Source organism: Talpa occidentalis, unplaced genomic scaffold, assembly GCF_014898055.3.
Source record: "Talpa occidentalis isolate TD23 unplaced genomic scaffold, MPIMG_talOcc4v2.1 talOcc4.6, whole genome shotgun sequence".
Taxonomy (NCBI): Eukaryota; Metazoa; Chordata; class Mammalia; order Eulipotyphla; family Talpidae; genus Talpa; species Talpa occidentalis.
This window is the reverse complement of record NW_023604972.1, coordinates 91711405-91729430: the sequence shown is the minus strand read 5'-3', so window position 1 is coordinate 91729430 and position 18026 is coordinate 91711405. Positions and strand designations below refer to the sequence as shown.

The following is an 18026-nucleotide window of genomic DNA, read 5'->3' as shown; positions in this document are numbered from 1 at the left end:
AAAAGTTGTCCAATATTACAAATAAATTTTTTATCATAAATTAAATATTTTCAGGGAAAATTACATATTCTACTATAAAAAATGGGAACATTTACCTATATGTGGGATTATGTGTCATGTACTAAACTTTAATTCAAAACTGACGAGCAAGAAGTAGCTGACTGTAGCCAAGGAGAACCAGCAACATCATTGAGGATTCATCTAGGTGGAGCCAGGAAAGAGAAATAACATTACCACCTTCTCTGGCAAGTTTCAACTCTATTTCTCAGAGGCTAACATGAGATAATTTATGTGGAAAGGATTCTGAAAATGAGACAGTCTGTTATTTTATCCAGCATGTTCTGACTAACAGAGACCACTGCAGAAGGCTTGGCACCTGCTTCTGCAATTATCTCGAGACCTTGCCCCATGAGAACTGCTAATACGATTTTCAGCTGTTAGTAAGGTTTTCTTGAGAGAATGAATGGGGAAGATTCAAACAGCGAGCACGATGGGAAGTTGAAGATTAGAAGGATGAAGAAACAGGAAAGAAGGTACTATTTTCTTTCTGTTTCCAAAACCAAAGAGAATCCAAATACTTTCCACGCTCAGCTAAACACTAAGCTCCATATAAGTTCATTGATAGATGTCTTAATTTATTGGAAGAGTATTTAGCTTCTTTCTTTATACCTTACCACTATAGAAAATGAGCCATACAAACTTTCATCCAGATGAGAAGTTACAATACTACTTCAACACTGAAAGAACAGATTTATATACCAAACTAAATAGAGACATTGCAAATCAAATCAATTTAAGTCAACAGTTCACATCACTCATTGAACTGTACTAAACTTTAAGGTGGCTAGAGTTAAATGCAAAACCAAGAGTAATATTCAGATACCACCATTGTAAGGTCTACTTTTCAATTGCAGTATATTTACAGGATGGCCACACTAACTTCCAGCTAAATAGTCAGGCTCAACAAATGAGTTAGAAATTGGTTAAATGAACAGAAAGTAGGCCACCTGCAAATCAAGTCATAAATCCCTGAATTTAAATGACTCCTAGAATATTGTAGACAAAAAAAAAATTCTCTTCAATATTTTGTGGGGTTTTGGTTATATATGAGTATCCTATTTCCATTTGTGCCATCATATATTGTCATTAAATATTGAAGTATTAAATAATGACGTTTGATTGCAAAACTCTTATTGTGATGAAATTAAGAGGCGAAAAGTCTATGTAGATTAATTCTTTCCTAATCCATCCCTCAGCCTTTGAAATCTTATATGAGATTTGTATCTTTGATTCTGGCTACATTTTATAAACAACAAACTTGTTGGGTTGTCTGACTTAGTGTTTAACCTTAAGTTTTATTAATCACAGGAAAATCTGCTGTAATGCAGGTTATTTTTACTATATATTAAATCATACCCTCCATAATGTAACTACATAAAAAGATTACATGTTGTGAGTGTATTTAACACCAATGAGTTGTAATAAAGAGAGTCTTCTCTGCATTCCAAAGTTGTATTATAATTTCAGTTTAATCAGAGTTGTTTGGAGATGTCCCCTACTAGTTATCTGACTCTTTGAGTTATTTAATGCTTTACAATATGTTGAGCTGTGGCAAAACAAAACATTATACAAACAAGTTCTGGCCAACAATGACGACAAATTCAGATCACTACGACACTGATATGCAATTTTCAAAGGAATCAAGTGTTAAACACTGAAATAACTATTATACTTCTTTTTTTAAAGATTTATTTATTTATACAAGCACTGGGGTACAGGCAAGAGGTATGGGAGCATGAGAGAATTCACCAGAGACAGAGCAGGGAGCAGAACAGGCAGAAGGACCGACATACACTGCTGAGGGGAGCAGCGGGCCAGAGAGGAGAGGTCTGCCAGGCCATGTGGGAATATCCCTGGCCGGCCAGGAATCAAACAGGTGCTGTAGAGGCTGTGGACAGCTTCATAGTGCTGTGCTCAACCCACTGCGCCACCAGGATGGCCCACTATTATACTTCTTAAGTATCAACTTCTTAAATAATGTTTGTCTTCCATGATCAACTTATAATTATGTAACCAGTTTAAGGAGATTTGAAATAGCTGAGCGATGGGCCTCCCTGGTGGCGCAGCGGTTGAGCGCTGGGCTATGAAGCTGCCCACAGCCCCTGCTGCGCCAGTTCAATCCCCGGCTGCCGGACGAGAGTCCCACAAGGCGCGCAGACCTCTCCTGCCGCCCGCTGCTCCCCTCAGCAGTGTACTTCTTGGTCTTCCTGTTCTGTTCCCTGCTCTGGCTCTGGTGAATTCTCTCATCCTCCCGCACTTCTGACTATACCCAGTGCTTGTATAAATAAATAAATAAATCTTAAAAAAAAATTAAATGGCTAAGAGGATGAAGAATAATTTGACAACTCAATTATTAAATAGAAATTATATACTGAAACTTCATTTTTAAAATTGGTAAACATGGGATATAGGATAGATTCAATACTACTGCTTAGGGCCTCCCTGGTGGCGCAAGGGGTTAAGCACTGCACTATGAAGCAATCTGCAGTCTCTGCAGCATGACTTCGATCCCCGGCTGGCTAGGGAGCAACCCACATGGCGCAGCAAATCTCTCCTGAGTTGCCTTCTGCTCCCCTCAGCAGTGTACTTTGGTCAGTCTGCCTGTTCTGTTCCCCACTCTGTCTCTGGTGAATCCTCTCACCCGCCCTCCCCCCCACATCTCTGGCCTGTACCCCAGCTCTTATATGCATAAATGAATAAATCTTTATAAGACAAAACTCTGCTTAGCATCTCATTTCAGTTCAGTTCTTAAAGGACTGTATGTTACTACATTTTTTTTTTAATGCACATAAACACACTGGGTAGGAATTCTAGCATCGACTCAGAGCAGACTTCTGAGGATCTGGAAGAGTTAAATGACTTTCCCTGGGGAAAACAGAACATACTCAGAGGCTCCGGATGAGTCACATGGCCAGAGTGGAACATGAGTGCTGTCACACCCTTTCCATGAAGAGATCCCCAGCGAGCTTCCTGCCTGCAGAGCACGGCAGAGCATGGGACAGCACGCTTCTACAAGAGAGCAAGGCTTCCTTTTGTGACTAACATATGGAACTGAGGTGAAATCGTGCTCTTTCTCATATACCTGATAACAACTGGAAAAGGGAACACAAGTCCTCAAGATGAAAACCCTCATCTTTGCAGCTGTTGGAGCAATGCTTCTGTCTCTCACTTTGTGTCAAAGCGGTAAGCTCTTTTCTTGCCAGGGTAGAGGAGGGTGCTGGTTTGTGTTACACAAGTCAAGAGAATCTAGTATTTTTTTTGCATTTCACACAAACTCCATAAAAATGGCAGAGACTAATCTCAATTAGAAGAAGGTGAAATCAAGGGAGTGAATAATTATAGTTTTGTTCACTCTAATCAGATCTTGTCAACAAACAAGTATTCTCTTGGTTCATACTTAAATTTGTGCCATAGTCAGATTTGAGAGCTCTACAGTTAGGCAAGGATCATTTTTCTATGTGAGCAGTTTTTTTGATTTTCTAAGAATTTCCTGTGTTTCAACAAATACAGCACTTTTCCAAGACATTAAAAAAAGGCTATGCTTATACTGCCTGGTAAAGCATATATGGGGGAAACATGAATATTCCCAGAGAGATTGAGTGACCAGTCTGCTCTCAATAAACAGTAATGCTAAGAAGTTAGTGTTTCTCAAATGAAATACTTTTTTTGATTTTCAAACATACCCAGAAGTTCTCCCCACCTTCATATAAGATTTAATTTTAGAAATGAGATCTTCCAAGTATTATTCAACTCGCAATGTATTTCCTGCTTCACTCAACACAATGTTGGCTTGAAATCTCCTTTTTGTTCCAAAATTAACTAGTTTGGGATAAGTTGGTACCTACAACTCTTACACTGTTAGGTCACACTCTAGTCAACGTTACTAGAAGTTGGAGAATTGGGGAGAGGGACAAAGGGAAGACAGAGAAAAACTGATCTCTGTAAAGAAATGTTGCTGGAAATTAGTAGCTGGAACAGAAGATGTGGATAGCAGTGGTATACACTGTGGGACTTATGAACAGGTAAGTGAGGACTCTTCCTGGGAGTGGATGAACCAAAATGCAGCAGAATGACAAGAGATTTGTGGAGGTGGTTCCTTTAAGATGCTGGTGGGGTCTGATGGAAGTGAAAATGGAGAAGTTCAGAGGAAATAAAGCAAACATCAGTTAATATGCTTTCTTTGATAGAAGTTGGGGAGAATTGTGCAGGAAGAACCCATTATCTCAGGACTGAAGTCCATTCCTTTTGGATCAGTTTCTCTGGAAGGTCCCTTCTGAAAAACATTTCAGAAATATGCCAAGTGGAAAATCTGCATAAGGAATTCGATAAACCTTTAAAAAATATGAATTTTACCCATTAATACTGTTCTTAAGGAAACCAGGCTCTAGGGATTGAAAGACTCATTTGTGCTGAGGCAGAGCCAGAATTCTCATGGTAAACAGAAGCAAGACTTCTTCACAGTGACCGCACAGCATGTTCTCAGGAATGTTGTCTTGCTTAATCACAGGAAATTTTCTAAAAACAGACACACGGTTTTTAAGAGCTCTTTTTATCAGATCCTGAAGGGAAATAACTTGTATTGCATGTCCTGGGCTGCCATTTTCCAGCTCTGTGCCTATTTTTATAAGTTTTTCTCTTTAGTGATGTCAAAACTACCAGAACTTTTCCAAATACAAGAGTAAGAAGGACTCATGTGGCTGCATCCGAGAGTCACACAACAGCGCCTTATCTAAACAGACAGGCAAATGCTGCTTCGGATTTTGCTTTGCTTTGCTTTTCCTTTTTTAATTTAAATTAAATTAATTTATTTAATGTATTTTTTACATCATTGTTCATTTTTAAACAATGTTTGCTTTCTCTCTCTCAGGTGTAGTCCCCATAGAGTTTCCTTCCCCATCACCTCAGTCCCCTGTGCTCCGCCCTCCCCCTCCCTCTGATCTCTCTCCTTTTCTTTAATCTGCCTTTCCTTGAATAACACCCGAGCACCTCCCTGCCCCTACTTGTCCGGGCAACACTCTTCCTCTGCATCATGCATTGAATTCTGTTCATGCAACACTTAGGGTTAGGAAGGAGGCTTCGATTTTACCCAGAGGTGAACTGCCAGAGATTAAAGCCGGAAGAAAAACTGGCTTTGAATGAGAACCTGTTACTAAACTCTAACTTCAAGTATTCAATAAGTAAGAATTCAGAGGTCACATGCAATGATGTAACTGGAAAGCAAAGGCATTTTAAATTAGTAAGTATGAGGTTTATATTCAGCATTAAAGCCCACTTTAAGATAACATTAGAAATTTGAAAGAATCTACCCTCTACACATGTCTGGGATTAATTTATAGACAAATCATATAGTGAGATATAGATCTGAATATTAAAGTTCATTTTTTTGAAATTGATCTTTCAAGAATTGACATGCCCCATAAATGCTTGTTGTTCATAGTATGCAGCAGTTGTATTTAATTTTCCATTTCTAACTTCTTAGATCATCCTATTGAGGTCATGTTCTGATTTTCTCCTCCCCCTTAAAGTCTGGCATTTCCCCTAAAGTTTTCCTTTGGAATCTTTCTTCTGATATTTCTCCCTTTACCATTCAGCCACTGCTACTAAATCTATAGAAGATTGAAAAATTCATACCTCTCACTTAGGTTTCTGAATTTTGAACTCAACACCTAAGTCTTCCAACTTGCCATGGACCTTTTACATATAAATATCCCACTGGTAACTCATTTCATAAAACCAAAAACTGAGATTTTAGCTTCTCCCCATGCTACTTCCCTTGTTCCAATCTCCTTCTCCAAGTCATGTAGAATAGAAACCTCCAAGTCATTATTGCCTCTTGCCTCTCCCTTAAGCTGCCATAGTCAATCTGATGCCAAGTCCCTGTAACTCTCCATCATGGGTCTTGTGTGCTCACCCTCAGCTTCCCTCTGCCAGTGCTTTAGCTCCGCAACTCACCATTTGAGTATGAATGATTACAGTAGCCTCCAAATCAGATTCCCAGTGCCTCCAGTTTTTTAACTTTTTAATCTATTCTCTACACTGTTACGAAGGCCATCTTAAATAAAAGTCAAATCATGGCTATGTTTCCTATTATTGCTTTAACAAATTACCACAAACTCAGTGGCTTGAAATATGAGATTTATTATTTTTTTGGAGGTCACATGTTTAAAATTCAACATGACTCTGTTCATTCTGGAAGCTTTTTTTTTTTTTTTTAAGATTTATTTATTTATACAAGCACTGGGTACAGTCAGAAGTGTGGGAGGGTGAGAGGATTCACCAGAGCCAGAGCGGGGAACAGAACAGGCAGAGTGACGAAACACACTGCTGAGGGGAGCAGCGGGTGGCAGGAGAGGTCTGTCGCACCATGTGGGACCCTCGCCCGGTGGCCGGGGATCGAACCGGCGCTGCAGAGGCTGCGGGCAGCTTCACAGCCCAGCGCTCAACCACTGCGCCACCAGGGGAGGCCCTCATTCTGGAAGCTTTGAGGGGGAATCGTTTTACTTGCTTTTTTCACCTTCTATTCCTTGGTTCATGGCTCCTTCTTCCATCTTCAAGACAGCAAAATAGCATCTTCAAACAGCTCTCTCTGACTTTGACCCTCTCACCTTTTTTTTTTTTAACAAGGACTTATGAGTACATGTCTCCTACCTGCCAGTCTAGGATACTTTCTCCATCTCAAGGTCCTCATTCACAGATGCAAAGTCTCTTTTGCCATAAGAGGTTACACAGTCACAGGTTCCAGGAATTAGCATGTGGAATTTTTTTTTGGGGGGGGGTGGAATTCTATTCTATCATGATGGTCATTCTTCTGTTTACAACTGTATGTATGTAACCTGCATATCTAGAAGTGGGCCCATGATTTCTTAGGATAGTTTAGAGGTACTTCAGGGATAGGACTGTAACATACTCTTCTAATTCCATTTCTAGGATATATCTTATTAACATGAGACAAAATCCATTTTTGTAAATATTCTAATCTGAGAAGAGATGACAGAGATGGAATTTAAAATTTTCTATCACTGGCATCTAAATATGCAATAAACATTTGCTGATTTAACTTATCTGACATTCCCAGATGCCATGTCAGTTCACACCACGCTTTTGCCCATTCATCACCTACCACAATCTTGTTCATCTATTAAGTTCCATTTCTTTTTGAACCTTGCTCATCTTTGATCACATTCAACTTTTCCTTGGTATTTATGCTCAAACATCTAAATCTGCTATTACCTCAATGCCTGTACAGTCTGTACTGAGTGACACTGGCCTCTAATGGTCTGATGGACTATTTTTGTTTCCTAGAAAGTATTATAAACTCTTTCCATGCATGCAACTGTCATCTGGTTTTTACTCATGCATGGGCTAGTATGATGCTTGGGCAAATAATATATACTAAATGTATACCTGTTGATTATCAGATCTATAACAATTTCCTAATATAAAAGTGACTCTAGGGCCTCCCCTGGTGGTGCAGCGGTTGAGCGCTGGGCTGCGAAGCTGCCCGCAGCCTCTGCAGTGCTGGTTCCATCCCCGGCTGCCAGCCGGGGGTCCCACATGGCACGTAGACCTCTCCTGCCTGTCCGCTGCTCCCCTCAGCAGTGCATTTCATCAAGTCTGCCTGTTCTGTTCCCTGCTCTGGCTCTGGTGAATTCTCTCACCCTCCCTCGCTTCTGACTGTACCCAGTGCTTGTACAAATAAATAAATAAATCTTTTTTTTTTTAAAGTGACTCTAAATTCCACAACTAATAGCAATTACCCAGCATTAGACATTTCATTTTATTGTCTCCTGAACCACAGACACAGTTCAGCAACAAATCATATGTCAATAGATTTTTTTCAATTACAGGTATGGAAGATGATGAAGAATACTTGGCAAGACCAACCATAACTATTAAGAACTTCCGTGGAGTTCCCCAACATGATTTGGAAGAGATTCCCCCTTCTGCTATAGAAGGCTGGACAGAAATCACAACAGTAAAATTTAAGTGCCCTGAACAAAGTGTTTCAAATATCCACGTGAATAACGCTACCACAGAGTACCTGAGTAGCTCTCTAAGCACCAAACTGATACCCACCATCTACATCCTGGTATTTGTAGTAGGTGCGCCAGCCAACGTGGTGACCCTGTGGATGCTCTTCTTCAGGACCAGATCCATGCGCATGACCATTTTCTACACCAACCTGGCCATTGCAGATTTTCTATTCTGTGTCACACTGCCGTTTAAGATCGCCTACCATCTTAATGGGAACAACTGGATATTCGGAGAAGTCATGTGCCGGCTCACCACAGTCATCTTCTACGGCAACATGTACTGCTCCATTCTGCTCCTCGCCTGTATCAGCATCAACCGCTACCTCGCCATCGTCCATCCTTTCACTTACAGGGTGCTGCCTAAACGCAGCTACGCCACCCTAGCCTGTATAATGGTGTGGACAACGGTTTTCTTATATATGTTGCCATTTTTCATGCTGAAGCAGGAATATTATCTTGTCCAGCAGGGCATCACCACCTGCCATGATGTCCACAACATATGCGAGTCTTCATCTTCCTTCCAACTCTACTACTTCATATCCTTGGCATTCTTTGGATTCTTAGTTCCATTTGTGGTCATTATCTACTGCTATACAGCCATCATTCGGACGCTTAACTCTTATGATCATAGATGGTTACGGTATGTTAAGGCGAGTCTCCTTGTTCTTGTGATTTTTACCATTTGCTTTGCACCAAGCAACATTATACTTATTATTCACCATGCTAACTACTATTATACCACCACTGATGGCTTGTACTTTATCTATCTCATAGCCTTGTGCCTAAGTAGCCTGAATAGTTGCCTAGATCCATTCTTTTATTTTCTCATGTCAAAAATCACAGATCACCCTACTTCTTACCTTACAATGGTGAAGTCATCATAGGGAATAAGGAAAGCTATCTGTGAAAATATACATACTTGCGATAACACAGTGTAGGGAACTGTGGTCTCTAGCTACACTTTTGAGCTCCTGAGAAATAGTGCTTCAAAAGAAAATACTATAAAACCACTAACTTAAAAAAAAAGTGCTAGCAATACTTTAAAAATATCAATGCAAGAGAAAAGATATTACCATTATTTTTATAGTAACTGACACTTTATCATTTGCCTTCCTGGTCTTTCAAGTTTTTATATCTCCATTTCCCCTATATCTATCTGGTTTCTACTCTAGATGATAGATGACTTAGAAGGAGACTAATGAGAGAAAGAACAGGGGTCTGAATGATGAGAAATGTTAAGATGTCACTTTTTAATATTTAGCATCATTTTAGATTTTCTGCTTCTTTCAACACTCATTCTGGGGGCTGCCATCCTCATGATGCCTGTCACTAGAGCATATCATCCTAGTCCTTTCTTTGTCTTTTAACCACTTGTTCACAGCCAGCCTAGCCTCCATTTTCAAGACCAAATTAATCTTCCTAAAGTATCACTTTGAATACATTACTCAAAACCCCCAATGCAAAAACCCTTCTCGCCTCCTCACTGCTTCTGGAATAAATTAGACATCACTAAGCTGGTATTCAGGGTTGGTTTTCTACTTTTACTTCCCAACAATCTTGCTTATAGTATAGATACCAGCCAAGTCTCTTGCTTTGCTGTGATCTCGATTTCTCCTCTTTTCCCCCGCCACTAACTGGAAAGCTATTTCTAACATGTTTGCCTTAATTCTTTCCATCTTTGGAAGTCGTCTAAGGACCAATATCCCCTGATTCCAAGCTAGATGTTTATTTTTCTTGTCTGAACCTTCAAAGTACATCTTCTATTTTTATTATGGCACTTAAATACACTTCACTTATATACAAATATTAATTCCATTAACATATATTAAGCACCACGTAGAGAAAGGACTCCTCCTCCCCCTTCCTTGAGCTCCCTATAGCAACCCTAGAATGAATTTTTCTCAGGGTCTACAGGATCCAGTTCAAATTCTGTATATCATATGCCTGAATGAATAAATCCCAAAATACCTAAACAGCATGAAAGTCCATTAAATTCATACTGAGAAGGTAAGGCTCTCTGTACATCATGGGATGTTATTTTTTGGTTGGGCATCTAAAAAAAAAAAAAAAGGAAACTAGGAATATAACTCAAGGTCATTTCAAAGTTTAAAATAACTCCATTATTTTATTCCTTAAATATAGCTTTTAATGGGGAAAATATTGTGTTAAAATATCCATAATATTCCTGTAGATAAATGACTTACTTTCCCTTAATTTAGGGATTAGACAAGAGGGGGAATATTAGTGGTTAAGGGCATGGAGGATTCATGATATAAATTTTCAAGTCTGTAGGAATGTGCATTGACCATATGCTTTGTATTGACCATCAAAACAATTAAACTATTTCAAATGTGTATTTTTGAGTGTGCAGAGTTTTCTATTTTCATTGGACATGGGTTAAAAAAACAGGCATATGAATACCCTTTAAAGTATGGGGCTTACATAATAAAAATAGGTTTAACACCATAGCAAGAAAAAAATCTAAAATAAATTTCAAGATGACAAAAACATCAATGGAAGGAATTAGAGCCTGCCAATGAAGTTGTCAACTGTAATGCAGATTTATCTAGAGGAAAAGGCAACAATATTAATACTCTCATTAAAAGCACAGTTGCAGTAAGTGTGCAGTAAATTTTTCAGGATATAATTCATATGTTCTTAAGCAAAGTCTTCAATTTCAAAATAATGGGCAATTCACTGACTCAATTCACTGCATAGACATAAAAGGTGTCTGCTAAGTAGATGCCAACATGTATGTTACTCAAAGGAATCTGCCACCTACATAAGGTCACACCTGAAATACTATTCAGTAAGACCAAGAGTCTCACCAACTAGCATCACTGTCCTCAGTCTTCCATAAAACTGAGTATCTGTTCTATGAAGATGTTATCCATCGTGCCTTGAATATGTAAGCTTTACCTTACACTGACAAAACCTGGAATGTAATTTTTTTCTATTACTTTCCAAGGGTAGACCTTGGGAAGGCAAGGCACAGAAATGCTACCATTAAAACATAACTGGATGTTTCAGCCATCAAAACAATAGAAGTTAAAAAATAACTACAGAACCAACAAATAAACAAAACCATCAGACTGTTTTCCAAGAAAAGAGAAAAGGCTAAAAAATGAGTTTCAAAATCAATGAGCAGGAAAAGAAAACTATGTTTATAAATAGAAATTCAGCTACCTAAGATTCACTGCTTGGAATGGTGCTGGTGTACATCTGTTGGATACTGCCCACACATTTTATGCCCTAATTTTATAGGTCCAGAGTGGTTTAAGGCCTGAGCTAGAACCCAGACCTCTAGGCTCTTATTTACTGCTCTAATTACACTATAGTATTGAAGCTACTGCTTTCACACTTAGGAAGGATGCCCGACAGAGAGCTGGAAAAGCGTGGGCACTCAGGGAAGGCTTCTGGTCGCCCTGCAGGGTCCTGTGGAGGTCCACCTAATGCAGAGCCCTTAGATTGGAATGCTCTGTGGACACCACTGCTGCTGCCTCTGAAAGGTCTGTGGAGATGGGCTTACCCCACGGGCGAGCCCCTCTGTGGCTCAAGGCAGAAGGCAGTGTCTATCCCTACCCTGTGTCCAGAAGATCCCCTACTTTGGTTTGTGGATGAGCACTCCTGAGCCTAGTAAGGATCTTGTGACACAGATATCATTTTTCACTTCCCTTTGGGGCAGAGACTTTAGCACTTTTTTGGGTGTCAGGCTTCATGCTAAATGTTTATATGCTATTACATATATATTATTAAAGTGATACACAGTTATATAACATATGTTTATATGCCATATATTATACATATATTATCATTTAATCCTCACCATAATCCTATAATTCTGGCACTATTATTCTCATTTATCATACATAAAAACCAAAGCACAGAGAATTTTGGTAACTTGATGAAAATCCCTAGCAAAGCCAAGATTTGAATGGTGCCTGTTTCCAAAGCAAACTTTATCTTCCAGTGCTGGTAAGTGTGCCATGGTGACAGTCCATTGGGGGGCAGGGGGAAGGAGAAGGAAGACCACTCCCTATTCACTGAGTCTCCTCTTCTACCCCTGGGATGTGGGGACACAAGGTGTGGGGTCTGAATCTCACCCATTCACGGGCCGAGCATTCAGGCCAAGCCCCAGGCTCACTCACATCAGTGTGAGGACACCTTCACTCCCAGTTTAGGGGGGCTCAAATGAGGAAGATTTGAACAAGAACATCTGCTAGGAAAAAGGGCAAGGAAACTGTTGCCATCCCCGCCAGAGGCTGACAGTACAGGAGACCCACCTGGGGGAGAGGCTGCTTTACTGTTAATGAGGCAGTTTAGAGGTATGGAGTGATTAGAACATTTTTTTACTTTTATTGAATTTTTATTAATTTTTTTTGCATGGGTAGTACATGGTGCAAAATTAAGAAGATTCAAAAGTGTATCTTTATCTTCCCTAGCCACTTAATTCTTTCCCCCAGAGGCAATACTTTTGTATGCTGTTGGACACCAAAATATTTCTAGTGACTTGAGTTGAACTTAGTTACTTTAAGGGAAAATGTGGATTGGGATTGTAGGTTCTGTTCCAGAAACTAGAAGAATTACTAGAGGAACTGACCCCCTGTGAGCTGTTTGCATTGCTTTTTCAAAGTTTAGAAACACTGAGTTTATAATAATAGACACACTCTAAAAGAGAAAACCTGAACAGTATAAAAGTAGAGTGAAAAAGGAGTCTCCTATATATACATGCCTTCTAGTATACCTTTCTGAAAGTTTATGCACTTATAAGCATATATACATCTGTACACACATATGGATATATGTTATAGGTATGCATCTATAAACAACTGGAAGCATGATTTTTGAACTTAACAATACACGTATTAAAGACTGCCCAGTATAGACACACTCATTCTTTTTGATGGCCACATAGTATTTCACTATAGAGATATACTGCAATTTACTTAACCAGTACTGTCTCAAGGAACATTTAGGTTGCTTTTGAAATTTTGCTGTCATAAACATGTAAAAAATTTTTTTTGCATCTGCACACTTTACTACACAATGAAGTGCTACTAAATCAGATAGACCTAGGCATACATAGTTCCATAACGAATTACTTTATGGATAGGTCTGGACAACTTAGTCTTAGTTTCATTATTTGAAAGGTTATGTGAGTGATACTGAATTCATAGAGCTGCTATGAATTGTTGAATATAATATGTATAAAGTACCTAATAATGCCTGGCAAATAGCAGGTGCACAATAAATGTTTGCTTTTTTCCTGTTTCAGATGAGTTCATTCCTGGGTTCTGAAGGCATAGATATAAAGGAGATATCTACCCCTTCCCAGTTGGTCTGGCACCTGAGGACGTGGCAGCCACAGTGGCTAGTCCCAGATGGCTTCACTCCCGCTCTCAGGAAACAGGTCACATACGCCTCACCACTCAGTTAGGAATTGTCCAGTATGACTGGTGCCTGTATGACTCCTAATATCATACAAGTTCTGCAGCCAGATAAAATCACCTGCTTCTCAAAAGGATTGACTAGTTCAGTTTCCTCTCATGCCCAGAATGAATCATGCTAGTACCTGCCTACCACTGCATTCCCTGCCTGCTTTCACTACCCTACAGCACTTGCTTCCTTGCAGGTGCAGCTCCTCTTCTATTCACACACCAGCTTCTCTTAGGAGTCTAGTCCACATGGGTCCTAACCATCTCTGAATCATTTTGCGCCCTCCTCATTTTGATACTTTGCCACATATTTCTATTGTTACTTTGTTATTCTACTCAAGAATGCCCATTCTTCACTAAGTTTCTAAGTATCTTGAGGATAAGGACAGGGAATATTCAAATGTTATCATATGCTCTTCTTATCCCGTGTTTTCTGACCAGACACCGTATTCTGCATCACACATAGTATGTACCCAGTAAATATCCACTGACTTGGACTCTGAAAAGAACTCACCCAAGACTGAGTGTTTAACGAAGGAGTAGAAGCTATAATCAGTTCTGGAGCCTGCCTCCCCGTAATGCTTGACACCAGGAAAGTAACAGCCTATTACTTCCTTTCTGGTTCATAGTCAATCACTGGAACAAGAAATTCATGAGCTTTGAAGAAAAATGGGTCAAAAATCCTTCTTTCTTCCCCTCCATCCGGCCTGTAATTTTAAGAGAAACAAATCTACTAAGACTTACCATGACTTTCTGAGACTTAGCATAGTGTAAAATATCCTGGTAGTGCTGGGCGTAGGCTGGGTCCACATTTTTAATTTTAGCATTAGGTAACAGCAGAGTATCCAAAGTTCTAGAAGGATTCCCTTCGTCAATAGCTTCATTGATGAACCCTACAGCTACAATTCCTAGAAAACAAAGAAAAAGTTCTCCTTTTAAGTCATAAGAAATTATAAATTTTTAAAAATGTGGCTGGTAGGACTGAAGAACTTAATTTTATATTTTAATTTTAATTAAAATAGTAACATGGGGTTGGGAAGCAGAGGTAAGCACCATAGAAATTAACAATGTCATGCATACTTTGGGATACTTTTAAGGTTCACACATTGCTAATTAATATCACAAATTGTTTCTATAACAGGAGCTGGTAAAATAACATCTTATTTGAGATAAGATGCCTCAGAACATGGATGTACCAAAACAAGAATAAGCAAATTTAGCCTTATCTCATCTCTACCAAACCACTGATCTTAGGGTATAGACTATAATAAAGTCCAGGCACAAACCAAACTATGGAATCTGAAATGTTTTTGAAACTCCAGGAGAGAGGATTTATTTGGAGGCCACTTCTGTATACCATATTATTATTAAAAAAATCAACCAGTCATAAAATAACAGTGTATTCATATATGTGTATATATACATGGAAATGTACATAAAACTATGTATACACACACACATATATATATACTAACAGAGAGGGGTTAGTAAAGAAAATAATAAGCATTAACAAGCAATAAGCTTAATAATAAACATTCTTAAAGCCAAACTTATTTCTCATTTTGTCAGTTATTTTTCAATAATCATAAGTCACTTTATAAATATGATATGCTGTGAAATACAGCACTTCTGGTTTTTAAGAAGTATCTCATCTTGACCTACAAATTAAGGTAGACTATTTAGCTGAATATTACCTGAAAAAACAACCCCATAAATACCACCTTGCTAAGAATGAGAAAATTTATCTGTAGGATGAATGGAACAATCTACAATGCCTATGAACAATTCCAGATTATAACACTTAAAATATTTGAAGACAAAGCAAAAGTACTTCTCTAACATGCAAGTTACATATCTCAAAACAGTGGGAGAACTTGGGCCAGTCTAAGTACTATCCACATACAAGGTATTATCATTTTACCCTGTAGGAGTTATAAACTGAAGAGTACTTCATATTATACTCTGGACACTCCCTTGGATAGACTGTTCTAAAGTATTTAAACACCCCGTACAAAAATGGTCTTAACAGAAACACATGTGAGAAAAAGACTGTGTGTTCCTAACGGCCAGTCACCTGGGAGTGTGTGCATTCCAGCTGACTTGATTGAAATCACCTGCTTAAAGTTTTTGTTTGTTGTATTTCTGAGAACACAGCCGCTGAGGTCATAGTAAATGACCTCACAGGAGCTGAAAGAACTACCCAGAACCCCCCTGGGCACATCTGCATCACTTCCTGTATGTCTAAGTAAATAGGAAATCCCATTTGAGCAATTCAGTCCACGGTCTCCTTCTTTAAATCAAGTGTGAGACTGTAATATCCCAGGGGCAGAGTGGGCATTCCTAGATTTTGTATAATTGAGACAGTGGATGAGGTAACCTACCAAGATCAGTACTTATGAAATTTAAAAAGCAAATATTCAAAGGAAAAATAACTTCCTCCTTTAGACTACATGATTAAAATAATGTTCCTCTATGGCTCTACTGGGAAAAGTGATCTTTTTAGTAAAGAATCAAGAGCACCCAAGTCTGAGGAAATGCATTTAGCATCTTCTCTAGTATATTGACTGTCCACAGTGGTCACACCTCCCTAGCCCATACCTTATCCACATCTCCACTTAAACTCAGGATTAGACTTGAAGTGTGTGGCAGAGGTGGGATGGAGAGTAATGAATTTTCAAGGTGCCCATGAAAAATTATGAGCTCTTTTAGATGATTTACTTACTATATGTGTACACAAATACATGCAATTCATGTGTGTATTTATATACACATATAAAAAGCACAATTTAACTTTTTAAACTTTTTTTTTTGTGTGGGATCCTCGCTGTTGGCCGGGGATCAAACTGGCGTTGCAGAGGCTGCGGTAAGCCTCGCAACCCAGCGCTCAACCGCTGCGCCACCAGAGGAGGCCCAACTTTTTAAACTTTGTCAAACTCAATGCTTCAAGAACTATAAGCAAAAACTCATCATTTTGCAAAATAACAAACCAAAACATAGAGAAATTAAATACTTTTTATAAAATCCCCCAAATTCTAGAAAGGAAACAGCAGTCTCTGAAATAACTACTCTGGTTATGGCCTACACCTACACAACAAGATGCTCTCAAAGAAAAGTGATAATGGCCACGTGGTATAAATATGCTCCACTGGAGAGTAACTCAGTAGTGCAATTACCTAGATAAATGCCATCACACCAATCAGGAGAGATTTTTGCTTAGAAAGAACATTTACCTAAATAAGACTGTTCTTTTTTTGATACAAATGTTATTTGTTTTATTTTCCTGGTAAAAGCAGTCTATTTGATAGTCTGGGACATAAATGGCACCACCTTCCCTGTACCCCTTTTGAATCAGTGTCAAGAATGGGAGTAATACTAAAATTGTCAAGCACTAAGAATTAATGCAGCTTCACTTATATAAGGAGCACATATAGAAATCACAAAAGCAAATCTGGACTGTGGTATTTCCAGAAAGGATTATAAAAGAGTTAGATAACAAAGATTAGACATGATTCTTGGTTTTGCCTGACACAAAGCAAGGGGTCCTACCTTCTAGGTGGCATTGGCCTAAGCACCCAAGATATTCAGAATGTGGATCTTGGGTCAAGAAGGCAGGAAGGCAGAGGTCTTGGAGACTGAGGGTTTTTATTTATTTATTTATTTATGCATATAAAAACTGGGGTGTAGGCCAGAGGTGTGGGGGTTGGGGCTAAGGAAAATATTAGGACTTCTATTTATGTGTTGTTGTTGTTCTTTTAATGTCTTTTTGCATGTGTGTTGTAATGTTTATAGTGTGTTGTTACAGTAGTGCAGGAATAAAATAATAGACATATTAGAGGAGTGTGCCTGCTTAAGGCTCTATGAGCAAAAATTTGAAGCTCTAGAGAACTAAGTTGTCTGGCACCTTATCCTTTCCTTAGTACACTGTCCAAAGAACAAAATGGTCCAATACTTACGATCATTTTCTTCAAGAATTTGAATATTAATCATATCCACACAATTCTGAATTTCATTCCAGCTTAGGTTATCTTGCCCTTGGGTTAAGGTTTCCAGTTTAATGGAGAGTAGTGCATTTGCGTAACTGTGGAAGAAAAAACAAACAGGATACCAATCAGAGACATTCATTCTTTGTTCCTGTTACATATCTTAAATATGACATGTGGCCAAACATAGATGTTATGAGGATAGACAAAGAGTAGAAGGCAAAGTCTTACACAATCTTGTCTGCATACAGCTAGCTCACTTATACTAATGGTATAAAACTATATTTTCTTAAAAGTATTTTTGTGTACAAATGCTGTTTGATCAAAGCTCCTCTAAACCAACCTGGCTCCTAAGTGAAGGAAAAACCTCGAATTTCTCAACTCTAAAATTGTTCATTTCCAGGGGACTCTCCTGGTGGCGCAGCAGTTGAGTGCTGCGCTGTGAAGCTGCCCGCAGCCTCTGCAGCGCCAGTTCAATCCCCAGCCGCTGGCCAGGGTCCCACATGGTGTGACAGACC

At 38.9% G+C, this 18026-nt stretch overlaps 2 protein-coding genes across 6 annotated transcripts in view; one reads left to right on the top strand and one right to left on the bottom strand.

The window, feature by feature from the left end:
* IQGAP2 (IQ motif containing GTPase activating protein 2) overlaps positions 1-18026 on the bottom strand; it is a 277602-nt gene that overhangs the window by 63956 nt on the left and 195620 nt on the right. For 4 of the 5 annotated variants that reach the window (XM_037529125.2, XM_037529123.2, XM_054687972.1 and 1 more), the window contains exons 12-13: positions 17482-17606; positions 14273-14436 (exon numbers count right to left, since the gene is read on the bottom strand). In XM_037529125.2, coding sequence (XP_037385022.1) covers positions 14273-14436; positions 17482-17606 — 289 coding nt within the window. Of the gene's footprint in view, positions 1-14272; positions 14437-15602; positions 15694-17481; positions 17607-18026 lie in introns of those variants that run through there. The other variant, XM_037529124.2, reaches the window with a different exon arrangement.
* Positions 3003-10536, top strand: F2RL2 (coagulation factor II thrombin receptor like 2). The gene is made up of 2 exons (XM_037529126.2): positions 3003-3243; positions 7908-10536. Exons 1-2 carry the CDS (start codon positions 3180-3182, stop codon positions 8975-8977), a joined length of 1134 nt encoding a protein of 377 aa, XP_037385023.1. The 5' UTR covers positions 3003-3179; the 3' UTR covers positions 8978-10536.

Coding starts and splice junctions, on each gene's coding strand:
- F2RL2 (XM_037529126.2), top strand. CDS start 3,180: ATGAAAACCCTCATCTTTGCAGCTGTTGGAGCAATGCTTCTGTCTCTC. Junction 3,244..7,907: donor TCTCACTTTGTGTCAAAGCG/GTAAGCTCTTTT, acceptor TTTCAATTACAG/GTATGGAAGATGATGAAGAA.